The sequence below is a fragment of the Salvia miltiorrhiza genome, chromosome 1 (genome assembly GCF_028751815.1).
Source record: "Salvia miltiorrhiza cultivar Shanhuang (shh) chromosome 1, IMPLAD_Smil_shh, whole genome shotgun sequence".
Classification (NCBI taxonomy): Eukaryota; Viridiplantae; Streptophyta; class Magnoliopsida; order Lamiales; family Lamiaceae; genus Salvia; species Salvia miltiorrhiza.
Window position 1 is genome coordinate 22,482,047 of NC_080387.1, and position 27,896 is coordinate 22,509,942.

The 27,896-nt window shown below is 39.3% G+C and overlaps 1 protein-coding gene and 1 non-coding gene across 2 annotated transcripts; both read right to left on the reverse strand.

The window, feature by feature from the left end:
• Positions 1 to 9,800: 9,800 nt before the first annotated feature.
• Positions 9,801 to 10,710, reverse strand: LOC131007033 (uncharacterized). Its single transcript, XM_057934185.1, has 2 exons — positions 10,217 to 10,710; positions 9,801 to 10,142 (listed from the first exon to the last, which is right to left on the reverse strand). Exons 1-2 carry the CDS (start codon positions 10,454 to 10,456, stop codon positions 9,834 to 9,836), a joined length of 549 nt encoding a protein of 182 aa, XP_057790168.1. The 5' UTR covers positions 10,457 to 10,710; the 3' UTR covers positions 9,801 to 9,833.
• Positions 10,711 to 14,569: 3,859 nt separating this feature from the next.
• Positions 14,570 to 14,692, reverse strand: LOC131007430 (small nucleolar RNA snoR130). Its single transcript, XR_009096131.1, has one exon. It is a non-coding gene; the product is annotated as a small nucleolar RNA snoR130 (small nucleolar RNA).
• Positions 14,693 to 27,896: the final 13,204 nt, after the last annotated feature.

Here is a 27,896-nt window from a genome sequence, read left to right on the forward strand (position 1 = left end):
GGAGCTGGGTTTGGGCCGGGTTTCACTGGTTTGTTGGGCCGGGTTTGAGCCGGGTTTGGGCCGAAATTTTGGGCTTTCTTATTTGGGCCTATTTTAATTTAATTGTTTGGGGCTTATTCAAAGAAAAACATGATAGACTTAATTTATCTAATTAATTTGGGCTTATATCTATTTAAATTATTTGAGCTCTTAATTATTAATTTAAATTGAGCTTGATTAATTTAATTATATATTGACCTTTAAATTAATTATTTAAATGGAGTTCTTTATTTCAAGTATTTATAAAGGGATTATAAATAAAATATTTTGAGTTAAACTCTCATTTAAATTATTCTTTTCAAACGACTTATTAATATGGATTATTTGAAAAGATTAAATTGTTTTAATGAGAAAGCATGATCTATGATGATATAATTTATCTATGTAATATTATAGGATTTGTTTTAAATGACGGAATATTTGACTTGATGGCATAAATAGAACGAGTTATGATTAATTGCGCATGTTGATGTTAGAATAAATAGTTTCGAACCTAAATGTAGTATGTGATAATGTTTTGAGTCTAAGGTTTTGACGAGATATGATTAATATTAAAATTTACTAATTATTTTAAGGGTGATGATGGGCTCACTTATTGGGCTTCATGATTTATTATCTTGGGCCTCATTTGTTGGGCTCTAGAATTTAATTGATGTTGGGCCTAATATTATTAATGCACTGGGCTTCGAATTTGTTCATTTGGGCTCGAATTAAATTCCTTTTGGGCCTAGTTTATTTTATTGGGCCGGAGATTAATTCAATTGGGCTTTGCTTATTTTATTTCATTGGGCTAATATATATATTGTTTGGACTCTATATTTTTATAAATGGGCTCTTATTATTTATTTTGATTGGGCTTCTATTAATTATTAATAATGAATTTAGTATTTTTATTAATTGAACTCCTACTATTTTAATTGATTAAGTTCAATGAAATTTATTAGTTAAGACCAATGAGATTTATTAATTTAGGCCCATTATTTAATCCTAATTATTTTACTTAGTGATAAATTTTAAGACTTACTAATTATTAATTAGTAAGTGAATTAGATTATTTAAGATGAGTAGATTATTAAAGATTAATAATCCGACCTCATAAGACGAGATTTAATTCCTTAAATAGGATTAGCATCTCATAATTTAATTAAAGGAATATGAGTCATGCATAATCATTTCACGCATCCTCATTTATTGAGATTTTTCGAGAATTAGAATCTTATTTTATTTTCTCGAATTAAAGGTCAGCACCAGAGTTAGAGCTAAACCGTGAGTTCGGCTATTCAGGTGGGCTTTCTACGTATAAATTAAACCATTATATATTAGAATTGTTAAGACTTTAGCTTATGAATTTTAAATGATATTGTCAATGCCTAAATGCTTTATGTTTTATTTTAATTGCCTATCTGATGTTAATCGAATTCGGATTCTGGATGGGACCGCAAATACCCTTCGGAATTAGTGTACACCTTGTGATTCGTGAGTCATCTAGCGGGTTGGCCGATCATAGTGTCCGTAGAGGGAGGCCTCTCCTCTCGGCACGAGTTACTGATATGGTGATTAATGATATAAAATACCTGCGCGGGTTATGATGAAGAAATGATATTATGTTTGTAAATACGAGTCTTTAAAGGAAACCCCTCGTATCTTACTACTGTTGAAAGGCTTGACAATAAAATATTATGCATGTATGTAAATTTCGGCAAGTTCCACTAAGTACTTTTGTACTTAGCCCTGCATGTATTTTTAAATGTGCAGGTTGAGCTGTGATCGAGGATGTTAGTGTGCAAGCGGAGCTTCTGTCAATCTAGGATGAGTACCTCAGAGTAGAGTATATGTCTTCATACATATATTCAAATTATTATTCCGCTGCAACACTGATTTTACTAAGACATTATGTATCTGCAAAACAATATGTACTATTTAATAATGTACCTCAAACTCGTTGAGTACCCCTTTGAATAATATTATGTACGGTCCCCTTGTGGCCTTCATTGATATCTAGATATTTCGATTGATTTCTTTATACAAGTCGAGTCATCAAGAAACGAATATGCCCTTTCTAAATCCCGCTCCTAATTCCTCCCTTAGTCGCGATTTTCCCGAATTTGCTATCCTTAGCAAGTGCGGTCGTGACAGAATGTATCAGAGCGTTTCTTTTGCTCTGAGTACTACTCATTCCTTCTAAGTTGAGTCTAGATTAAGTAAGTAAATACACTTTGAACTAGTTGACAAAAGCTTGGCACTACATCTCGTCACGCTCAACGGAGGTTATGGTAAGTACTTTCAAGTTTTTAATTAAGTTAATTCTTGAAATGTATGAAGCATGAATAAGTATGACTATGGTATGAATCACAAGAACTTAGAACTGTTAAGTTATATATGCTCACTCTCACGACGGAACATAGAAGAGAACTTAGGGAGATGCCTTAACTTTTTCTTCATGTTACGATGACATCGACAATGACGGTCGAAATAGAGAAAGAAGAATTACACGAAGGGTCGCATGATGAAACCACGAGCATGAAGATTGAGCAGCGTAACGAACGCCAATAGTACGTTGATGGCATGGGCATAACTTAAATATTCGAGTGTTTTTCTACGATGAGATCTCGAATTAGCTTGGCCTTTGAACTTATTTGTTGAAACTTTTAGTGCTCGTTGCTAGATTTAAGAAAATATCATCATCACATAACAAGCCCTAAGTTCGGTAAAACAACGACACTAGAACTATATGATAGTCGAATTAGGTAATCTGTGATTAAGTATTAAGAACCTGTATGGCTTGTGTAAATGCTAGATTTAGAGGATGAGGTAGTTTTTGCACGTTATGGTTATTGAACCGAACTTGTTTTCCGATTTTAGATATTTAGAACCTTATCGCCTTAAGTTACTTGTCGTGTACTACTTTTGACGATAGAACTTCCTTTGTTAGATGGCGAGGACTGTTTTCACCCGACGACGACCACTGCCCCTCATGGGCTAGTCCAGAGGAGGTCGAGCGGTCCTACCGCACCTATGCTCCATGTCACGGGGATAACCTCGGACAGTTCCTCGCAGGTTTTCACAGACACTGGGTCGAGGCAAGTGCACATGGAGTATCAGGGTATGACGGTATCCAGAGGTTGATCTTACTGCTTACCTTCCGAGTGGCAGGGATTGGGCTAGGCAGATCTCTGCCCACTACATCTTTCGCCGAGAAGATTACCACGACCTCATGGGAGACTTCCCTAGCTTTATTGCGGAGCTTCAGATCTGTTTCACTTTGTGGGGCCGCGCCCCTCTAGGGCCCTACATCCTTCCGGGAGACTACGTACAAGTGGGGACGTCTTTGCCAGCGGAGACACCCGCTACTGCCCCTGAGTCTCCGATGGCCTTGCCACGAGATTCCTCCACCACGAGCCTCAGTTCTAGGGCGCCGTGGTAGGCACGATGACGAGGCAGGCCCTTCTCGTCCACGGGCTCGTAGGGATTTCCCATCGCCTCCTGACTCAGCGATCCGAGCTACTACTCCTTCACCACCACTGATACCTACGATAGACGCAAGGTTTGAGGCTGCCATGGCAGATGTCGACAGGGTCATGGCCAACATGAGGGAGTTTCTAGATAGGGGCAAATACCCTATGCAGGAGGATGACGATACAGCACAGTATGGTACGATAGGATTACTCGTCCTGAACCCGTGCCAACTCCAGCTCCAATCAAGCCTCGTGCCACGGCCAGGATCAGCACCAGAGACGATCCCGATCCGTGAGATTGTGGACGATATCTTCCGCTCAGCCCAGATCATGCAGGAGACAGGCGAGGGCCAGGGAGAGACTCCGTTGCCCAGCTGGGAGCCGGGCGAGGATGAGGAGGAGGACCCCGAGGGAGGAGGATCAGAAGAGGACCCCCTGGCGTCACCGAGGAACAGTCGTACCGCGACTCAGAGTTCACAAATTTGATAGTTTTAGCTTGTGGATGTACTCCGGAAACGATGAATTCGTTCCAATGACTATGTTTTTATTTATGTTGTTTCTAGCTAGCATTAGTACGGAAATGTTGGTCTCTAGGACATTCCGTGAATAAAAACCCTTTGTGATTTGCTTAACTAGTAAGCCGGTACAATCATAGGGAGTACTCGGATAGACTTTACTTACATTTTGGGTTGACAATGTAAAAGCCCTCGATGAGACAATTTTCCATGAGATATATAATGACCCTAGCATGGGTTTCTACGACGATCTCGTGTATGTTTTATGTTTCTCTACGGGTTTTATTCTTCACGAGTCAGTTAAGAATGTAGTAACTTTGAATAATGTGACTTGTGTATGCAACGGTTCCTGTTAATATCTTAGTTTTGGAGTTATGATAAGTTAAATTTAACAAACAGTTCTTATTAATTGCCTTAGAGATTCCTGTATAGAATGTATTAAAAAGGGTGTTTGTAATTTGCAGAATGCCGCCTAAACGAGGTCGCCCCCCTAGGAGAAACGTTAACAATGATGGAAATCGCGATGAAATACCTGAAGGGCGGCGAAACCGATAGGGAACCTACCCCACCCCCTCCACCCCCTGCTAGAAGGACTGAAGAACTGTTTCTTCGACAGAATCCGCCCACATTTACTGGGACAGGCGACCCAGCCGAGGCCGAAGCTTGGATACGCGCCTTGGAGCGTATCTTCACTTTCCTACACTACACAGAAGAGGAGCGACTCTCGTGTATGTCTTTCCAACTAGCAGGATCGGCTGACTTTTGGTGGGAAGCCCGCCGAAAGACTCTGACTCCCGAACAATGGGCAGCATCCACTTGGGAAGACTTTAAGACGGGATTATATGATAAGTATATTCCCAAAAGCTACAGAAAGAAGAAGGAGGCTGAGTTCTATAGCCTGAAACAAGGGAAGAAGACGGTGACAGAGTATGACAGAGAGTTCTGCGATCTATCGCGTTATGCTCCGCAACAGGTGGATACTGATGAGAAAATGGCGGAGAAATTTTGTGCCGGTCTGAGGCACGAGATTCGGATGACTCTAGCTAGTCATGGTGGACTCTCATACACTGAGTCTTTGAACAGGGCACTGGACATCGAAGCTGCGATGCCAGTAGAAAGGTTGGCTCCGCCACAGACCTCAGCGCCAGCCAACCCACCTGCACGCCCTCAGAACTTTAAAGGGAAGCGCAACTGGAACGACCATAGAGGAAATGAAAACCAGACTAACAAGAGGACCATGGCAAGGAAATGCGCCGTTGGGACAATATCAGCAACAAGGACAAGGGAAGCAACAGGGTCCTGCCCCGGCTGGAGGCAGCCAAAGACAAAATGAAGTTCCCCTTTGTCCAAAATGCCACAAACCACATCGTGGTGTCTGTAAGGCTGGAACTGACAATTGTTACACGTGTGGCCAGAAGGGCACTACTCCTCACAATGCCCCAACAAACAGCAGGGCGCGGCAATCAGGGCCACTTATGCCCAGCCCCTGCAAGCAGTTCAAGGGCAACACCAGCCCCGCCAACAACAGCCATACCAGCAGCACATACCAATACCAGCCCCGCCAACAACAGCCATACCAGCAGCAATACCAACACAAGACCAACAGCGCCAACAGCAACAGAGGCGGCAACAACCATTGCCGCAGCAGGCAAGAGCCTTTGCTCTCACCCAAAACCAGCCCGAGAAAACCAGGGAAACCTGGCAGGTATGGGCAAGCTTAAAGGTTTTTCCATAATGATTCTGTTCGATACTGGTGCCTCGCATTCTTTTATATCTGCCCCTTGCGTAGATACCTTAGAAATCGAATCAGAACGAGCTAAGTGTGCCTTAAGAATCACTACACCCTCAGGAGAAAGATCTACCACCACACATGTTTGCTCGAACGTAGAATTTGAAATAGGAGAACTTAAGATGGTAGCGAACAATCTTAATATTCTGCTCATGTGGGACGTAGATATGATCTTAGGAATGGACTGGCTAGCTGAGAATCACGCCACCATCCTTTGTAGTGAACGAAAAATTTCTATTCGACCACCTGGAAAGGAACCGACGGAATTTCACGGCATAGGTATGAAGAAAAGAGTACCAGTGATATCCGCATTACAAGCCAGAAAAGAGATGATGAAGGAAGGAAGCACAGCTTATCTCGTCTACCTAAACGGGGAAGCTAGTGAAGACAAGAAGGTGGAAGATGTGGCAATAGTACGAGACTTTCCAGAAGTTTTTCCTGAAATATTGCCAGGACTACCTCCAGACAGGCAACTAGATTTCACCATTGATCTAGAACCCTGGATCTGCCCCAGTATCAAAGGCACCGTACAGGATGGCCCCAAAGGAACTACAAGAATTATAGGTGCAACTACAGGAACTCTTGGACTTGGGTTTCATCAGACCCAGTGTCTCGCCTTGGGGAGCGCCTGTACTCTTTGTCAAGAAGAAAGATGGAACCATGAGAATGTGCATTGATTATCGAGAGTTGAACAAACTGACGCTTAAAAACAAATACCCTCTTCCAAGGATAGATGATTTGTTCGATCAACTCAAAGGAGCCAGTGTATTCTCAAAAATAGATTTAAGGTCTGGTTATCATCAACTGAAGATCAGACCAGAGGATATATCTAAGACCGCTTTCCGCCACAAGATATGGTCACTATGAATTCATTGTCATGCCATTTGGTCTAACCAATGCACCGGCAGTATTCATGGACCTCATGAATCGAGTTTTCCATCCATACTTAGACAAATTTGTCTTAGTATTTATAGATGATATTCCTCATCTATTCTAAGAATGACCAAGAGCATGAAAATCATTTAAGAATCATCCTGGAGACATTAAAGACGGAGAAGTTGTTCGCCAAATTCAGCAAGTGCGAATTTTGGTTGAAAGAAGTAATGTTTCTAGGGCACATCGTATCAGCAGATGGAATCAAGGTGGACCCCGCCAAGGTGCAAGCAGTGCGCGAGTGGAAATCACCAACCACACCTAATGAAATCCGGAGTTTCTTAGGTTTGGCAGGATACTACCGGAGATTCATCGAAGGATTCTCTAAAATAGCGAGACCAATGACGCAATTACTTCGCAAAGGAATCAAGTATAAGTGGAACGAAGAGTGTGAAGCCAGCTTCCAAGAGCTGAAGAAGAAATTGACAACTGCACCAGTGCTAGCAGTTCCAGCAGCCGATAAAGAATACGTGATCTTCACGGACGCGTCCAAAAATGGGCTAGGTTGTGTGTTGATGCAAGAAGGAAGGTCATTGCCTACGCCTCGCGACAACTAAGGCCACATGAATTGAACTACCCCACTCATGATCTGGAACTGGCAGCAATTGTGCACGCTTTGAAAATTTGGAGACACCATCTATACGGAGTTAGATGTGAAATCTTCACTGATCACAAAAGTCTTAAGTATTTTTTCGAGCAGAAAGACTTGAACATGAGACAGAGAAGATGGCTCGAGCTCGTGAAGGATTACGATTGCGGTATCAACTACCACCCGGGAAAAGCTAATGTAGTAGCTGATGCTTTAAGTCGTAAAACTCAATCCGAGTTAGGACTTCTTCTCACTCAAGAGGACACGCTTGTAAGGGATTTTGACAAATTGAAGATAGAAGTGGTTCAGCCACCGGCAACGACAAGAGCAATTATTGCAACTCTAGTAGCCGTCCCAGACCTCAGAGAAAGGATCGTCAGTGCCCAGAGAGCGGATGAGAAGCTTGGAAAAAGTTCGTCTCAAGATCCGAACAGGCACGCCAGGAGGCTACCAAGAGGCAACGGATAACGCAAGTTCTTTTTGAAGGAAGATTGTGTGTTCCCCATAACGAGGAACTGAGAAACGAGATCATGAGTGAAGCTCATGACACGCCCTATACCGCTCATCCCGGAAGTACCAAAATGTACCAAGATCTAAAACAGAAGTTTTGGTGGGACGGGATGAAACGAGATATAGCCTCGTTTGTAGAGCGTTGCCTTGCATGCCAGCAAGTGAAAGCTTTACATCAACGACCATATGGGAAATTACAGCCATTGGAAATTCCCAGAATGGAAGTGGGAGCACATAGCGATGGATTTCGTGACGGGTTTACCCAAGACAAATAGGGGCAACACAGCTATTTGGGTAATAGTAGACCGTCTCACGAAGAGCGCTCATTTTATACCGATTCCAATTACCCATGGATCGGAGAAACTAGCCCAACTGTACATTCGTGAGATTGTACGGCTACATGGAATACCAATATCCATTACTTCAGATAGAGATTCAAAATTTACTTCTAGATTTTGGATCAGTTTGCAGAAAGAGTTGGGAACGAGATTAAACTTTAGCACCGCCTTTCACCCTCAAACAGATGGACAATCAGAAAGGACAATTCAGACCCTTGAAGATATGTTGAGGACAGTGGTGCTAGACCGAGGAGGAAGTTGGGAATCAGTGCTGCCATTGAATCGAATTCGCCTACAACAATAGTTACCAGGCAACCATTGATATGGCACCTTATGAGGCGCTGTATGGAAGGAAGTGTAGATCACCACTTTACTGGGATGAAGTGGGTGAAAGAAAAATCCTTGGGCCAGATGCAGTAAGCGAGATGATTGAGACCATCCGCCAAATTAGAGCAAGAATTAAAGAGGCTCAGGACAGACAGAAGTCTTATGCTGATACCCGACGAACTGAACTACAATTTCAGATTGGAGACAAGGTTTTCCTTAAAATATCACCCTCGAAAGGGATCGTTAGATTCGGTGTTAAGGGTAAGTTGAGACCCCGTTTTGTAGGACCTTATGAGATCCTAGAAAGAATAGGTCCCGTAGCGTATAGGTTGGCACTGCCACCTAGCTTTGGAAACGTTCACAATGTGTTCCACGTGTCACAGCTGAGACGGTACGTGTTTGACCCCAAACACGTGATTCACCAAGATGAAATGATTCTTAACCCAGATTTGACGTACGAGGAAAAACCTGAAGCCATTTTGGACCGAAAGGTGCAAGAGTTAAGGAATAAATCGATCGCGTCAGTCAAAATACTGTGGAGACACCATGGACCGGAAGAAGCAACCTGGGAACTTGAGGATCAGATGAAAGAAAAATACCCAGAACTTTTCACATAGGTATGCAAATTTCGGGACGAAATTTCTTTTAAGGGGGATAGTATGTAATGACCCGACTTTTTATTAAGGATTATATACTTTTAATTACTGATTTAAGGATTTATTATGGTAATTAGAGTTCAGCTTCCATTAATAAAATACGAACTTATATAATTTGATAATTTATATATGTGATGATTTATTTTTTTTATTTTCAATAGATGATGCACTCAAAATATATTTTGAGTCCATTAATTTATTGTGGAGAATTTAACACTGAAGTGTTAAATATGAATCTTTTATCGATTGTTTACTTAAGCCCATGAGTAATTTATTTATGTTAGAAGCAAGCTCAAATGGATTTTATGCTTCAATAAGAATTAGGCTTATATGTCTTAAATGTATTTAAATGAGTTTGGAACCATATAATTAATATATTAATCTCTTAGATATTTTAATTAGAATAATCTTAAGCATGCTGAATCCTAAAGCATGCTGAAGAAATTTGGAGCGCATGCTGAAGGAAATTCTTCAGTCTTACATGCAGGCTGAAAGTGTTCATACCTGTAAGTTGAAGAATTTCCATCCAAGCCACCCCATTTTTTTCTTTTATAACCTACACCATTTTTCAGCCAATTCCCACCTCTCACATTCATCTACCATCTCTCTCGCAGCCAAGAAACGACACCACATCTTTCATCATTCAAGGTTTATATTTCTAATTTATATATTATAATATCCTTCAATTGTATACATCAACTCCAGAATACCAACACATGCTCATTAACTCAGATTTACATATGCTTTGATAAATGAAGAAAATGAGTAGCAAATTCATAGATTTACAGTTACTAAATATGTACTTGTGAACTGAAGTTACAAGGAAAGAGTTAAAACTTTTATTTGAGCAATTACAGTATATGATTCTCGCACAAAAACCCTTTGTGTTGGCTGATTGCGTGTGTGAGTCGAGGTCAGGGGGAGGGCAGCCTCGGTGGCTCGTCGTCGCCGGCGGTTGACGGACGGCGACGGAGCCGCGGTTGTCTCCGATCTACCAAGAAAGGGAAAGAGGAGTTTCAGTTTTTAATTTAAAATGAAATGAGAATAGGGAGATCCGGGGCTTACCTTTGTGAGACGGTGCTCGGCTCCTCCAGCGAGCTGCTGGCCGTCGATCGCGGGCCAGCCAGCGGCGACTCCGGGCAAGCCAACGGCGGCGGGAACTCCGAGCAAGACGAACGACTGAAGGCCAGATCCGTCGACCTCAGGCGAACAGCAGCAGCTCCAGGCGGCCGTGGCGTTGAACGGCGGCGGCGGATCTGCCGCGAGGATGAGGGAGCAGGCGGCGGCCCGGCGATGGCGGCACATCGGCGTGGTTGCGCTTGCTGTGCCTTTCCAGCGGCCGAGATTGAGCGAGAGAGATAGAGGAGAAGAGGGGGGGAAAAGTTCAGGGAGAGAGAAGGAGAAGCCGCGCCGCTCGCCGGCGGCGACGGCGCCGTTGAACGGCAGCGGCGGCGGCAGAACGGCAGAAAACGAGAGAGAGAGGTCCGAGAGAGAAAGGCGAGAGAGAGAGTGAGAAAGAAGAGATGGGGCGCAGCTAATGTGTGTGTTTGAGTGTATTTGGTGTGTGTATATTTAGGTTAGAAAAGGGAGCTGGGTTTGGGCCGGGTTTCAGCTGGGTTTGGGCCGGGTTTGAGCCGGGTTTGGGCCGAAAATTTTGGGCTTTCTTATTTGGGCCTATTTTAATTTAATTGTTTGGGGCTTATTCAAAGAAAAACATGATAGACTTAATTTATCTAATTAATTTGGGCTTATATCTATTTAAATTATTTGAGCTCTTAATTATTAATTTAAATTGAGCTTGATTAATTTAATTATATATTGACCTTTAAATTAATTATTTAAATGGAGTTCTTTATTTCAAGTATTTATAAAGGGATTATAAAATAAAATATTTTGAGTTAAACTCTCATTTAAATTAATTCTTTTCAAACGACTTATTAATATGGATTATTTGAAAAGGATTAAATTGTTTTATGTATGAGAAAGCATGATCTATGATGATATAATTTATCTATGTAATATTATAGGTTTTGTTTTTTTTTAAATGACGGAATATTTGACTTGATGACATAAATAGAACGAGTTATGATTAATGCGCATGTTGATGTTCGAATAAATAGTTTCGAACCTAAATGGTAGTATGTGATAATGTTTTGAGTCTAAGGTTTTGACGAGATAAGATTAATATTAAAATTTACTAATTATTTTAAGGGTGATGATGGGCTCACTTATTGGGCTTCATGATTTTATTATCTTGGGCCTCATTTGTTGGGCTTTAGAATTTAATTGATGTTGGGCCTAATATTATTAATGCATTGGGCTTTGAATTTGTTCATTTGGGCTCGAATTAAATTCCTTTTGGGCCTAGTTTATTTTATTGGGCCGGAGATTAATTCAATTGGGCTTTGCTTATTTTATTTCCATTGGGCTAATATATATATTGTTTGGACTCTATTATTTTTATAAATGGGCTCTTATTATTTATTTTGATTGGGCTTCTATTAATTATTAATAATGAATTTATTATTTTTATTAATTGAACTCCTACTATTTTAATTGATTAAGTTCAATGAAATTTATTAGTTAAGACCAATGAGATTTATTAATTTAGGCCCATTATTTAATCCTAATTATTTTAATTAGTGATAAATTTTAAGACTTACTAATTATTAATTAGTAAGTGAATTAGATTATTTTAAGATGAGTAGATTATTAAAGATTAATAATCCGACCTCATAAGACGAGCTTTAATTCCTTAAATAGGATTAACATCTCATAATTTAATTAAAGGAATATGAGTCATGCATAATCATTTCACGCATCCTCATTTATTGAGATTTTTCGAGAATTAGAATCTTATTTTATTTTCTCGAATTAAAGGTCAAGCACCAGAGTTAGAGCTAAACCGTGAGTCTGCTATTCAGGTAGGCTTTCTATGTATAAACTAAAATTTTATATTAGAATTGTTAAGACTTTATGCTTATGAATTTAAATGATATTGTCAATGCCTAAATGCTTTATGTTTTATTATTAATTGCCTATCTGATGTTAATCGAATTCGGATTCTGAATGGGACCGCAAATCCCTTCAGAATTAGTGTACACCTTGTGATCGTGAGTCATCTAGCGGGTTGGCCGATCATAGTGTCCGTAGAGGGAGGCCTCCCTCTCGGCACGAGTTACTGATATGGTAATTAATGATATAAAATACCTGCGCGGGTTATTGATGAAAGAAATGATATTATGTTTGGTAAATACGAGTCTTTAAAGGAAAACCCTCGTATCTTACTACTGTTGAAAGGCATGACAATAAAATATTATGCATGTATGTAAATTTCGGCAAGTGTCCACTAAGTACTCCTGTACTTAGCCCTGCATGTATTTATAAATGTGCAGGTTGAGCTGTGATCGAGGATGTAGTGTGCAAGCGGAGCTTCTGTCAATCTAGGATGAGTACCTCAGAGTAGAGTATATGTCTTCATACATATATTCAAATTATTATTCCGCTGCAAACACTGATTTTACTAAGACATTATGTTATCTGTCAAAACAATATGTACTATTTAATAATGTACTCAAACTCGTTGAGTACCCCTTTGAATAATATTATGTACGGTCCCCTTGTGGCCTTCATTGATATCTAGATATTTCGATTGATTTCTTTATACAAGTCGAGTCATCAAGAAAACGAATATGCCCCTTTCTAAATCCCGCTCCTAAATTCCCTCCCTTAGTCGCGGTTTTCCCGAATTTGCTATCCTTAGCAAGTGCGGTCGTGACACTTCAACAATCAATTGCAGCCCTCCTAAAACTACAAGATCCACTCACCACCTCATGTGTGCAAAAGAGGTTGCTTCTGCACCATCAACTGCCGAAGAAATTCCATCAGAATAAAAACAGACAAATAAATATTCAAAAGCCATTGTGAAGAAGAGGAAGACAGGTCACTGGAAGAGACCAGAGGTACGAGAGGAAAAGAAGACTCTTACCATCGATTCCATTCTTTTTTGTCACTGAGATCCAAACAGGCCAGAAAAGAAAATCAGATGACGATGATGGCTTGTCTAACTTGAATTCAACTCACTTGTAAAACACTGGTAATGCTGATATTTCAAAAGTGAAAAGTTCCCGGTGAAGTTCATTTGGACTAGCATACTGCGTACAATGCACTCTAAGCTTTATCCAGAGTTAAATCACAAGAGAATACTGAATATCAATACTCTATCTTCCTACAAGTCATTCGTCTACGAAGTATGGCTGTAGAAACAGAACATATTATATAGGATCATCCAAGTTTTTGGGTATCTGATTATTAAATGCTCATAGCCAAGCCTGGGGATATGATATCTGTCTAGAAGACTAGGCAAGATTAAGCAGACCAGTCAAGAACGCTACACCTAGCAAATTTGGATTTTATGACGAACGGCCATACTTAAACTTCGAGGAGGGGGAGTTCCACATGCTCAGAGGTACCAAATATACATATAAGCGAAACATGATTACACTCTTTAAACAAAACCAGACAAATATACAGATAACATGATTTGTAAGTACTCTACATCTCGCATCACAAATGTTATCCACAACACATTAAACAGTCACCTGACTAAAAATTAAATAAAGCCTTGGTGCAAAAAAAGAGATAATAATACAACAGATAAGCATTGTACCAGGCACCAGCACTATAGAGTTAACTGAAATCTATTCAAGTTATTTCACTTAAGCTTTTGAGTAAAACCAATAATTTTGACATAATCTTAGATCTCTACCATATAAAAATCGAAAACGACAATTAAAGCTGATATTATGTGAATAACCAAATATATATATATATATATATATATATATATATGTATAGGGGTGGGGTACCGTGAGAACACATCTTAAAATAAGAAATAAGAACAATTTTCAATGTATGAATTTTATGTATAACACGTATGAATTCATTATATAAATGTATAAATTGTGAAAAATAAATTTTTGCTACCTTTGAGATACGAACTCAGGATCATAAATCCATCCAATAGGGTTATGAATCAGCCGTAAATCTTGATGATCTAAGGGTTGAAAATGATTCTTATTTTATATCTTAAGAAGTGTATTTATTTTAGCCCTCCCATATATATATATATATAAACGAAATAAAAAAAGAGTAAATCTTTACTTCAATCAAAATGAAACCTTTCGAATAGAAATCATTGAGAGCACTTCAATTCCAACAACTAGATTTCAACTTAAGATAGATTCTTCCAAGAATTTAAACTATCCATTAGATGATGTATCCAATTCAATTAAGTAGCCACTTTCATCCAGACTTTTTGTATCTCATTGGCCCCAATTTGAGCTGCAAAATGTAAATAAGGAAACAAAATAAAAAAAATTGAAAAAAGAAAAAGAAAAGCATGTTATGCAAAAAGATGTCCCTCAGAAATGCCTATTTTCTACCTGGCATAGCAATAAAGAGATGGTTCCTCAACCTCCATTGCAAGAGGGAGCACCAACTTTGCAAAGCTCCAGATTACTAAATATTTCATCCATGGGACATTTTGCAGTATTGAAACAAATGGTAATTTCTACAATCCCCAAAAATATCCAGAGCATAAGAACCTAATATCACACATCACATCATTTACACCAACACAGAAACAAAACATAGCAATTATGAAAAATATTATGTAGAAGAAAACAGAGTGAAATCAGCCAAATGTTATCAGCTTTTCAGACCAATGATTGATTGACAGAATAAAAGTCAGAAAACAGAACAAGAAATAGAAGAAAAACGAAAATGCCTTTTATTCTCCCATACTAGAGAGAGAGCAGCAGCGGCAACGGCAACAAAGAAGAAAATGGGAAATTGCAGGTTTGTAATGGCGTCTAGGTTTTTGTATAAAAGGGCTTTGGTGGTATTGTTGTCCTATTTCTAAACTTTGTTTTAAGTGGGGAATGGGGATGTCAATCGGGCCAGCTATATCGGGTTGTCGGGTTAATTGAGTGCGGCCTAATCAGGCTGAAAATTTTTCGGGTTAGAAATTTTCAACCCTAACCCGAAACGTTCGAGTTCGGGCTAGCCCATCGGGAAAATCGGGTGAAAGGCTTAAAAATAAATTATCTTTTGTATTTTATTATTCTTAATGATCATTATATATGTATAAAATCGCAATAAAAAAGACAAGATCACGAATTCATGATTCAACTTTATGATTTGGCAAGCTTTATATAATTCCTTTGTTAATAGTAGAAAGAACTAATATTTCATGCAGCTAGCTCATTTACTTTGAATCAAATCATGTTCCTTTTGGCAGAAAATTCTAACAATCACAAGAATTCTGACATGGAAAAATATATACCAACGATGTTAGTTTTTATCATGTCAAACTTTAAAGCAGTTCGTATAAAATGAAGGAACAGTTAATTAGACAATCAGCTTCACCTAAATGATAACATGTCAATTTTTTTACTGTATTTTATAATAATGATACCAAATTTATAATGTTGATATCCAGATGAAATAAAGCATGACACGCATCATAGAGAGAAGACAATCCCTCGTGACTAAAGTGTGAAACAAAGATTCATGCAAATTGTTATCAACTTGATTTGGTATCTGCTCCTAATGAACTACTCGCACAAAGACAAATCAAGAAAAATAAATGGCGAAAAACACAACATACATGCCGATAAAAGCAAAATCCTTATTAGAAATCAAAATCCCCAATCTGAATAAACTGAGATTAAGTTACTACTACATTACAGACACAGCTGCTGCATTTGCCCATTAAAAAACATATAATCTGTTTATTTTTATGAAGTCAATTTCATCAAAGTATCGGCAAAGTAAACATACAAAGCATCAAAATTTATAGCTGCTGCATTTGTAAACATACAAAGCATCTAATTATAAACAAACAGCTGCTGCATTTGCCAATAAAATTTATATATCTATACAGCGATTGCTAAGAATTTCAACTGACAAAGCATCAAGATCTTAGCCCGAGGGCGAAGGGATCGTTGCTCGAGAAGCAGAGCGTACCAGATGATAGCTTAGGCGGCTTTCGGCAGAGTCGGGGTGGTGACGCGAGTGGAGGTGGCGGCTGAAGCAGAGGCGGACGGCGTGGAGTTGTGGTGTCTGGTGTGCGACCGCCGACTGAAATGAAGGAAGAATATGGTATGGAGGCGCCGGGTAAGTGGTTAATTCAATTTCAAACCCTAATTTTTTTTGAGCAAGTCTTGTGTACCCCAAGTAGGGGTGTAATCGAGCCGAGCCGAGCCGAGCCGAATAGTGTCTTGTTCAAGCTTGGCTCGTTTAACTAATCGAGCTGTTTGATTAATTATCGATCGAGCTTTAATCGAGTCGAATACAGTGCCGAGCCTAATCGAGCTTTTTAAATTTAAATTTTTATTTAAAATTTTAGTGATTTTCCTAATACATAAGTTAATTTTCAAATATATAAGTTATTTTATTCACAAAAATATAATATATTTACTATTTTCTTGTAAATAAATGATGTTAATTAGATACTTAATCCAAATATTACTACATATAGTATAAAATATAGTAAGACATTTAATGAATAATCTTATGTTTTTAAGATAAATCACTTCACGAGCTAACGAGCCGAGCATCGTCATGCTCAAGCTTGGCTTGTTTAGCTAAACGAGTTGTTCATTAAATTATCGAACGAGCTTTTATCGAGTCGAATGTCGAATAGCTCACGAGTAACTTGGCTCGTTTACAGCCCTAACCCCAAGTGGGGAGAATCTACCCTACACTCAACCTTTTACACTCCCCTTTAAGATGATGACAAGTGTACACCATCTTTTCTCCTATATTATTGAAAAATTAATTTGGGCCCTTTCAAAGACATTTATTTACATAAAGAACCCCTTATTTTGCAAAAAGGCACATGATATCCTTAGTTTACTCTGAAAACTTCACTATAATTTTGAAAAAATTTATGCACCCCGCACTTCGCCGAAAAGTCTACCCTACACTAAGTTTTTTACACTCCTATACTAAGAGTATGACACTTGGACACTCTCTTTTTTCAAAATTTTGCAATCTTGATTTTGACCCCCTCAAAAATCTTTATTTACATTATAAACCCCTAAATTTGCCAAAGAGAATACAGAAAATCCTGATTTTACTATGAAAATGTTTCTATAATTTATAAATCTATTGCATCCCCGCGCTTCGCCTAAAATGGTATCAGAGCGGGTTTTAATTGAGGAATTATATTATATTTATTTTATTTTATGATTTACCTATGGGATTAACCTATGTGGGAGGAGACTCCATAAGAATTGGAATGGATCCGGACGAATGTCCGAGATGTCTTGTATACAGGATATCTTTCCAAATTTTGGAAAGAGAAGCTAGTCACCTAATGGGTGAATTACGATGGTGTTGGAGAGCACTTATGCTCAACATTACCGAGGACGTGGAAACTGTTCGTGAGATCATTACGAACATTCAGGGTTACCTTGATGCCCTAATGGAAAATGCCGAGGCCAAAGTGGCAAACAGACAAGCTAGAGCCTACCTCCATCAATATCATACTTGATGGAACCGAAGGACAAGGCGGGAGTAGCTTATCCTAGCTACCACAAGATCGAGCCGAACTCTTCCGACAACGTCAACTTGCGGGAGATTCAGAGAACGGTGGAATATTACGGTGTCAAGCTGTATGAACTACCTATGGAGATAAGCAGAATATCACTCAAACAAGAGGAAATCCTAACCCTCTTGCGTGATATCCAGAAAAGAGTGGAGGACATCGAAAGGCGAAAACCATGTTTCGGAAAAATTCGGAATAAATGGTCCAAAGACCCGACGTATCCACTACCACTTGATGCAGCACCCAAGGAGTTGCAACCAGAGGACATAATCCGAATCATTAAAGGCAAATGAATAACCTTGATCGAATCGGATTAGAAGATTTACAGGAGTTAGCAGAATCCTTTGCTAACCTCAATATGGTTGATCTAAGGATGAACCAAGAAGAAGGGGTGCCCAAAACTGAGCACCAAGAAGGAGAGTCGTCAAAGAAAGGTGGGGCTCAAGAAAATGAGAGCCAGTTTCAACGAACCAGACGACGACGGCCTCAGATGCGGGATACTCCTGTAGGAAAGGCCACATTCACTACTAGAAAAACGCTCATAGATAACGGATCTATGAGCAAAAAAACCGTTGTGTATAGTGGTGTTATCTATTCTATACGTCATACACAACGGTTTCAAAACCGTTATGTATAGTAGCATAGATAACGGTACGATGCGTCATACATAACAGTACGCATCTGTTATCTATAAAGGTTATACATAACGGCTTTTCACCGTTATGTATTAAGATTTTTCCGTTATGTATTATTTTTTTTATTTTTTTTTTATCATAGTTAACAGTTTTTTGCACTTTTTATAACGGTTTTAACCGTTATCTTTGATAGAATACATAACGGTTTTTCACCGTTATGTATTAAGATTTTTCCGTTATGTATTAATTTTTTTTTTTATCATAGTTAACAGTTTTTTGCACTTTTTATAACAGTTTTAACCGTTATCTTTGATAGAATACATAACGGTTTTTTGCACTTTTTATAACGATTTTTTGCACTTTTTATAACGATTTTTGCAGTTTTTATAACGATTTTAACCGTTATCTTTAATTAGAATACATAACGATTTTTTGCACCTTTTATAACAATTTTTTGCACTTTATATAATTGTAGTATATTTTTAAATTTTGCAATTTTTATAAAACGACAAAATGATAAAATCAACGATAACAATATTATATATCATCCAAAAAATTCATACATTATTATACAAATGAACCAAATATCAAGTATACATCATCATTGCATATTCCGATTCAAAATTGAAAATACCAACTACCTTATAGCTAAAACAAAAATCTATCATACTATGTATTCTAGCACTAAGTCCTCAAGAACTAGTTGCTCTTTCCTGAAATCCTTATTCCTCATGAAAGTAATCTGCAATAGAGATTTAGTGAAAAATGAAGAATGACCGCTACCTTCAGAATTATTAAAGTGACAAACTAAAAAAATAGGCACCAAGATAGGCAATCGTATGAGGTAGCTTAAAGTGCACCTGAGCCCTTCTTTTCTCTTCCATCTCTTCCTTGAGGGCTTCGTTACTGCACCCGTTGATCCATAATCAATTCCTTCTACTACTCCTCTTCTCTGCAAAGCCAAGGACACCAAATTTCAGCATACCAATGATCAAGAAACAAATGAGTTGTAGGAATGACATGATATTGAACAAGAAACGAAACCGAAGAAGACGTCTTCTAACCTTAGCTGCCAGGAAATTACCACTTGCAACACTAACACCATCTGTAAAATATTTGGGTTCACATCCTGAGACACCAAAAACAGTTTCACACTAAGCAACAATAAATCCTTTGAACAATCGAATAATCTCGTTGTGAAAAAAAAAAGGGATAAACAATAGTATCAACCTGTCTTACCAGTATTGACCTCCTTTTGTTGAAGTAACGATAGTGATCCAATGAAATCAGACATTCGACTTAGAGTTGTTTCAGATACAGACCTCTTAAAAGACTGCACCAAAGATGTAAGCAACATTCACAAGTTATGTCACTTTATGCATAGAACACCAGAATGGTGTCTACGAGCTAGGAAGAAACTATATTTGTGTATGTGTGTGTGTTGCTGAACTTACAGATCCTGCATTAAGACCTCCATACTTGCTAAGCATCTGCTAAAATGAAACCGCTCATATATTAGGAAAAAAACATCCTCAACAATCAGAACTGGAAGCTCAAGATTCAATGCTTTTCCACTTACCTTCAGAGAAAAATTAGTGACATCTAATAACAGCAGCTTCGCTTCAAAATAGTGTGCTAATGCCCTAGCTAGCATTTGCTGATACAGCTGTTAGAAAGAAGTAAGTGAAACAATTAATACTCTCATAAGATGCTTGGAAATGCACAAATGAAAAGAAACCAAAATAATAATTATATATAACAACTTACCAGCAGGTCCAGAGAGCAAAATCGTACGGCTTGCTGGAGAAAGGTTTCGTATGTGCTTACTGAAATCGCCTTCTTTCAAGTGAACAAAAGCTGCGCTGGTTAACAAGACCCTTGTCTGCTCACTGGCAATTTCATAAGGGAAGACATTAGTGCAGGCCCATTCTAAGGTTCACTTTCAGTAAGAGTAGTTGCAGCAAAATGCATTTTGGCTACATCAGCAATTAATTTTTTAGACTTGGAATTGTTACAACTTCTATAGCACTACTCTGCAAAGATGACTTAGATGGTGTAGAGCTGCGCTTATAACCTCTTTAAGACCACTTCTTCAAGTGTCTGGGCACCATTCAAAAGAAATATTTGCTTCTGAGATTAGGTGTTAGCAGCTCATACTCTTTAATAATCAATTTTTTTTTTCTCAACAAAAAGATCTTGCTTAGGAAAATTAACAATATTTGTGTCATTGTAACTATAGTATTGATATTATTAACATTCTACGAACTCCATCCAAGTACTTCGAGCTTATTTTCAACATAAGATAATTTTACAACCTGAGAAATAAGTAGGAGTTAATAACCTCCTTAAAATTCGCTTATAAGCTTCTTAAAATAAGCTTACCTACTAGATAAGTACACACACTTCAACTATTCAAGGCTGGTGTCTATCACCAACAGTACTTATCAAACAAAAGTGTTGTATGCGAGTTCATATCTTGTGGTTAAGAACATATGCCACTAAGGTTCAGAGAAAAATAAATTTATGTCATACACCATAGTCAAAACACAACCATTCCGAGACTCTACAATATTCACCAACCAGAATTTCTTAACATAAAGAATCTACACACATATATAAATAATATACTACTGTATAAAACAGAGCAAATATTCAAACGAAACAAAATTGGATTTCACACATATAGATCTTCAAAAAACCCAAATAAGAACACACTGCAACTACAATTTCATGATTGTTTCTGACTAATTACTAACACTAAATTGAACTAATTCCTACAGAAACTGAAAACAAATAGAAATACAATCCAACCTAGACTTTTTGACTGCATTCAAAATACTGAAGTATCTGAAACTCATGTTCTCTAGCAAGCTATCTATAACGAATGCATAACGAAACCCCACCCCCGTGGGCTCAGGGCGTTACACTATCCTTCCCTGAGCTCATAGCTCGAAAACCCCCAATTCATCCCTCAGCAAATAACCAGAACCCAAATCCACCCCCAATCCAGCCTATAAACCACTAAACGATATAAGCTTTAAGCGCCTTAGTGCATAGAGAAAATAGCATGAAGATGCCATCTGCAACACATATGTACACCAAAGAAAACAGTCTGTAATCCAATCAATCTTTGAACAAAATAAGAAATTACCATAAACGAGCTCTCTGTATCACCTCGCAAAGGGTAATCACAATAGCACAAGGGAAGTTGTATGAAGAAAGAGCAGCTTTATTGAACATCACCAAGAGCACCGCTTTTCTCTGCGTCGTCGTCAGTGGCTGCAGCATTGTCGAAGGCGGAGTCGGCAGGTCCAGATCCAGGTCCAGCGCTCAGATTCTCTATGTCCATGTAGGTGAAGAAGAGATCATTCTGGCATCCCATTTCCTCGAAACTTCCCACCGGAGATGACGGCGGTTGCACGGCGCTGCTGTCCATTCGGTGGAAAGAGAAAGGTGGACCGGTGGCATCGTTTCCGCCACTGCTCGCCGGGAGTTGGAGGAGAAAGAGAGGTGATTAGGGTCTGGTGTGCCGGCGGCCATGGCTGCTGCCGCTCCTTCAGTTCAGCGACGGACATCCTCTTTCTCAGCGACAAATCAATTGGAAGCAGAAGAAGATTTTAGCTCTCCAGCTTCATTTGAACCCTAGCTTTGGCATTTCCACACAATTGAGAGTCGAATCGTGTGATTGGGCAAGAGGGATTGAGGAATTGAAAGGGGTTTGGGCGTGTACAGGCTGCGTGAGGAGAGGTCGGCGGAAAAGGGCGGCACGGAGAGGTCGAAGTCCTAGGGTTCTAGATTTGGGGTTCTGTGGAAGACAAAGAAGGGAGAGAGAGCACAGAGCCGTTGAAAGCGGCGGCTCGCCGGATTTCATCAGAGGCCATAGAGAGAGGCGATGAGGGTGAAATGGCAGCGAGATCGCGAAGAGAGAGAGAGAGATTTGGGGAGGAGATGAGACGCAGCGAGGGTGGGAGGCAGCGGCGGGCTGGCTCGGGGCAGCGGCGCCGGCGGCGGAGTCGAGAGGGGAGAGAGGGAGTCGAGAGAGACAGGGAGGAAGAACAAAACTAGGGCTTCTAGTTTTGGGGGTTAATTTCTAAATTTCCTAATTTTTTTTTCTTTTTTTTTTCACTTTTAATATTCAATTTTTGGTATTTAAATTTCTAATTTAAATATTTAATTTAGATTTTATATAAGTGTTAATAAAATAAAAAAATGTTATGAATTTTTTATTTTTCAAAGTCCATATCTAGGAATAAATTCAAATTTTAGGATAAATAATTTATTTGTTATTTTTTAATATAATATAAGATAATATAATATTATTTTAAAAAAATTAATAAAAAAAATTATACATAACAGTTTTTAGAGACGTTCATACATAACGGTTCAAAAATCGTTGTAAATGACTCTTATACATAACGGTTCTTTAACGTTATAAATAAACCGTTATAAAAGATGGTCATAGATAACGGTGGCACAACGGTTTTGTAATACCGTTATGTATGCAACTAATAGATAACGCAAAAACATAACGCATTTGTTCAAACCGTTATCTATGCATATAGACAACACTACATAGATAACGGATTTTTCGAAAACCGTTATCTATTCCTAAAAGTGCGCTCATACATAACGGTTTTTGAAAAAAACCGTTATCTATGCACTGTTATGTATGTAAACTTTTGTAGTAGTGATTAGAACCAATCCATCCATACGGATTGATTCTCAACCTCGATGAAGCCAGTTTCAAAGATTGGGAGAGTCTCATCGACGAATGGGCTTCATCATTAAAGATCGTGATTGCCACGATAGATTATGACAAAGAAGAATTTGTCAAGATCTTCGAAGCAAGTTTTGCAGGCATGGTAAAACAGTTCTGGGATAGAGCCGAAACCCAGGGAAATAATGATTTGTTTAGCCACACGTCAATTTCTCAAATCCTTGAATTGGCTACTAAACAAATTAAAATCCATTTTCTTGGAATGAGTTTTTTCGAAGGATCTGCAGAGGAGAAGCGCAAGAAATATCTACAGGCACTTTACAATCTAAGATTGGTAGTGCTAGAGCCAAAAGCTTTTGATGAATTTTTGCGCCTATACACCCTATATGCCCATATGGGGGTTGATGATCAGATCGCCAAGGACCTCTTTTTCACAAAGTTTCCGAGTCCATGGAGGGAGATGCTCATCAACGAGTATGTGTCACCAGGAGAATATCCACTTGACAGTGCGTCAAGAAGGATGTCCTATGTTCACAGGAAGCTATCCGAATGGTGCCAGAAAGCAGCGGACCAGAGGAATCTCAAGAAATTGAGAAGACTCAATAAGAGATCTCCATTGATGTGCGACAACATTGATCTTCCAACAGATATTGGGGCTGAGTTGTTGTATCAACGGAAGAGCAGAAAGAAACATAGGTACCAACCCTATGAGAAAAAATCAAGGAGAAGTTCTTGGAAGCCAAGAACTATGTGGACCAGACAGAAGACACGGTCCTACAAATCAGGCCAACGGAGCGGACCATCCAGGAACCGATTCTCATCTCAAAAGAGAATCCCGGTGAGGAAAACTTTCAGGCGTACTCAAGCCAAAGCAAATGAAAGTTTCAAAGATTGCAACTGCTGGACATGCGGTGCAAAAGGGCATATCTCTACCAATTGCCCAGACAACGAGAGAAGAGGGATAAAGAAATTTGAATCCACACAGGATATCGAAGATTCCCTCTACTACCAGAAATTGATACCTGTGTATCAATTTGAAGATATATCCTTTGATGAGAGTATATACGAACAAGAAGAAGTCTTTAGTTCTGAAGATTCAGGTTCAGATTGGACCAATGGATCAACCGGGAACGAGTCAGACTAAAGAAGAGAACGAGGTTTTCCACACTCAGAAGGAGGATCAGAATGGATTTACCAGTCATTTTCTGATCCCACAAGAAGAGGTGGTGAAGAAGCTCGTGAAAAAACTCAAGAAGGAAACCGAGGAAGTACAAACATACCAAGGGTTTTCCAGTGGAAGACTGAATCAAGTTTTTCACAGCTTGAGTCTATTCAAAAGGAGGCATCATGTTTATTTTGGCGTTACCAGCCGAGAAATGGCGCTTCCAATCGAGATTACAAGTAACTAGGTGGAGATCCAACTTGTTCCAGCCGAAGATATAAGGCGGGATCTCAAAAGAATGAAGCCAAAAGTCGCTAGTACGATGAAATGGATTCATATTGGAGCAATTCAGTTGATAATCAAATTTGCCCTCTTCCCTGGGACAGATCAACCAATTGATGTTGCACTCTGCGACAAGAGAATTAGGGATGCCAAAGAAGCAGTTCTTGGAGCTTTTTCAGGCAATCTCTATGCCAAAAAGATTATAACCGAGATGTACCCACAAATCGCTTATAATCTACAAGATTCATCTTTCAGCCGAGCCCTGACACTCTATCAGGACTACAAGAGGAAGGATCTTATGACGGGAGGAAATAGGCCATACTCGCTTACTTATCAAGTATCGTATGCCTTATCGAATTCCCACCACACAGAATTATTTCTGGGAAAGGAATTTATTGAAATTCCAGAAATATTCAAGGAGGTAGCCAAGGCAGTCAATCCAAACCGAGTAGAGATTCCCCAGATCAGGGAAATCGACATCAACGTAGGAGACAAGCAGGTGCTAAGCCATGACCAGAGTCTCAAATTGGGATCACCAAGGCTATCATTCCAAGGAAATAGGCTAACTTCAGGGCCTATAACCAGAAGTTTCTCTCTATCTTATGAGAGAAAGGCGATTCAGGAAATACCAGTTCCAGACATGAGAATCAAGCTCAAATGTCCCGAAGGATGGAAATGGGTTTCCACAAAATTCAATACAACCGAAAAGGAAAATCAGTTTCCTCGTAACGTGTTGTATTATTTGGCAAATCCAGAGAGCAACCGATATATCAGAATTCTGGAGGTCGGAGGCTTTGAAATCCAAGTCGAAGGCCAAGCCGGACAAGAGACTGACGTTCTGATCTTAGGACGCAATTTCCTCGACAAATATCAACCATGGTCGTGGAAAGCAAGTGGAATGGAAATTACGATCGGCCGACAGAAGTTGCTGATCTAATGACAAGTCCATTCTCGATATACATCTCTATAGGGATGTTATATGAAAAGTTCAAAGCAGAATATTTTGCTGCTTATGTGGATTCAGGAGCAGGAATCTGTACAGCAAAACGAGGAGTCTTTCCAGCAGAAGTTGAAGAAGAACTGCCTCGAATTGCGGGAAGGGATTTCTCCAAAAAGATTTTACTCCTATCAAATGGAGTAAAACAGACGGAAATATTGATCGGCGGAGCAAGACAGACACCTTGGTACAAGGTCAAGACGCCACCAATATATTTCCATGATACTGGAGCAGATATATTATTTGGAAATAATTTTCTGCACAACTTCAAAAGGTATACACAGGACAATGAGGCCAGAAGGTTGGTGTTCACAACCAATTGTGACCATGTTGGGAACCTTGTGGAATATCCTAACCCTTGTTTTGATGATACCAAAATTCATAGGACTTATATGTAATAGACTAGAATCGTTTTGAACTCAAGTGTTAGAGTTCGTTTCTAGTTTAGTTGCGGTGTCGAAGACCGAAGACTGAAGACTGAAGAACGAAGACTGAAGACTGAAGACTGCAGTTACCAACTGAAGTATCAGTTGAAGAATCAGTTGAAGACTGATTATTTAATGCGCGCAAAGGACTGATACTAAAGTCAAGTATCAGTTGAACATTCCTCCTAGGACTGATCTTCCAACGTTCAGAGAAATCCACGTACGCACAAGTACAGCCGCATTAAATGCAGAGATCTCAGAATATCTTATCTCTGCAGAGGTCATTCCTATCTGGTGGTTACTTTTCAGAGATGTCACATCTCCTGTCCATCAAAGAGAGCCGTTTCCACACAGACAAGGAACCTCGAAGATTGAAGTCTCAGCCCAAATTCGAATTGCTCTCCAACGGAAGAAATCTTGAGGACGATTTACGCCAACGGATCTATTCAAGAGTTCTCCTACAAATAGCGCTCGAGGATCACTTCAATCTTCACCGATTCAACGACATAAGCTGAAGCTCTGCCGAAATTGCTACTCAGCCTAAAGCTTAAATGCCCAAAGCTTGAATCGAAGAAGAGAATTCCAAAGCCAAAATCAGTCACTGCTGATTACATACATTCTCTTAGACCCTAGGCATATATCTGTTTACCCAGAAGCCAAAGGTCAAACTTGCTTCAGAGAACTTGTTCTTTGTAAGTATAGTTGGCACTCGTTTAAACCTCTCCCCCATAAGAGTGTTTGAGTGATTCGGAGTTCAGGAAGGTACTCTGAACTCTGAGTGAAAAGTCTGAGCACGAGGTGTGCTTAGCAGGGAAATCCTACGCGAGGTGTGTAGATGCTGAAGAGGGGTTATCTTCAGTTTACGGTTGTGTGCACCAGGCAAGCACACGGGTACGGTTTGCAGTGCACCAGTGAAGCACTTGCGGAGTGGATTGTTGGTCTGATGGACCAGCCGTGGATGTAGGAAAGGGTTTTTCCGAACCACGTAAAAGTCTCTGTGTTATTTACAGCTTTCAGTTTTATATTCTTACTTGTGCTATTTCAATTGATAAAACTGAACACTGACTAACAGCAAAGAGAAACCTTAATCCAACAACCTGCTCCACCGAGGCTATTACGAAACTAAGTTTATTTTCCGCTGCGTATGATATCAATCTGACTGAACTATCCTCTGATAGTAAGGAAGAGTGATATCATCTCTATCTTAGCAAACACGACTGAAGCCCTTACTTGGATCAGTTAAGTTCCAGCAACTTAACTGATAACTCATTACTGAAGAAGCTTTCAGTATCAGTCGTCAACCCTGTTGGTCAAAATTGTTTTCAGTAAAAACAGGAGTCCTTGTTTGCGTGCAAAGTTTCGTTTCAATCTCTGACTGAGATCCCTCTGATTGAGGTCAGTAGATTGTTGTAAAAATAACCTATAGGTGTATCCCCCCCATACACCTATTCGAGACCCCCCGGACCTAACAATTGGTATCAGAGCAGGTTGTTTGCAAGAACTATCTGTCTCTGACTAGATTCTATTTGAACTAGATCCTTTGTCTTAAAGGTCTCGAAAAAGTTTTACTCTTTCTTTTTGTGCTTGCTAATTGCTCTATCTGCTGTTATCTGTTCTCTCTTTTTTTATGGAGACTAACCACAACAGATTATCTTCTCTACCTATGTTTAGTATTGAAAAATACGACATATGGAAGTTTCGGCTTGAAAGCTTCCTCACCGCCCAACATTGCCGAATGTGGGAAGTCATCACCAGCGGACCAATCACCATCACCGAAACGATCAAAAGGATTCCTGCTGATCTCCGACAGGATCCTTACGATGAGGTCCAGCCCAAGTCAAAGGCAGACTTCACCACAGAAGAAAGGAAGCAAGATGAATTAGACAACCTCGCCAAAAGCATCATCTCCGGCA

Excerpts from the sequence above, each read along its gene's own strand:
- LOC131007033 (XM_057934185.1), bottom strand. The coding sequence starts at position 10,456 with ATGTGCCGCCATCGCCGGGCCGCCGCCTGCTCCCTCATCCTCGCGGCA. Across the intron at positions 10,143-10,216 it reads CCGAGCACCGTCTCACAAAG|ATCGGAGACAACCGCGGCTC; the intron begins GTAAGCCCCGGA and ends CTTTCTTGGTAG.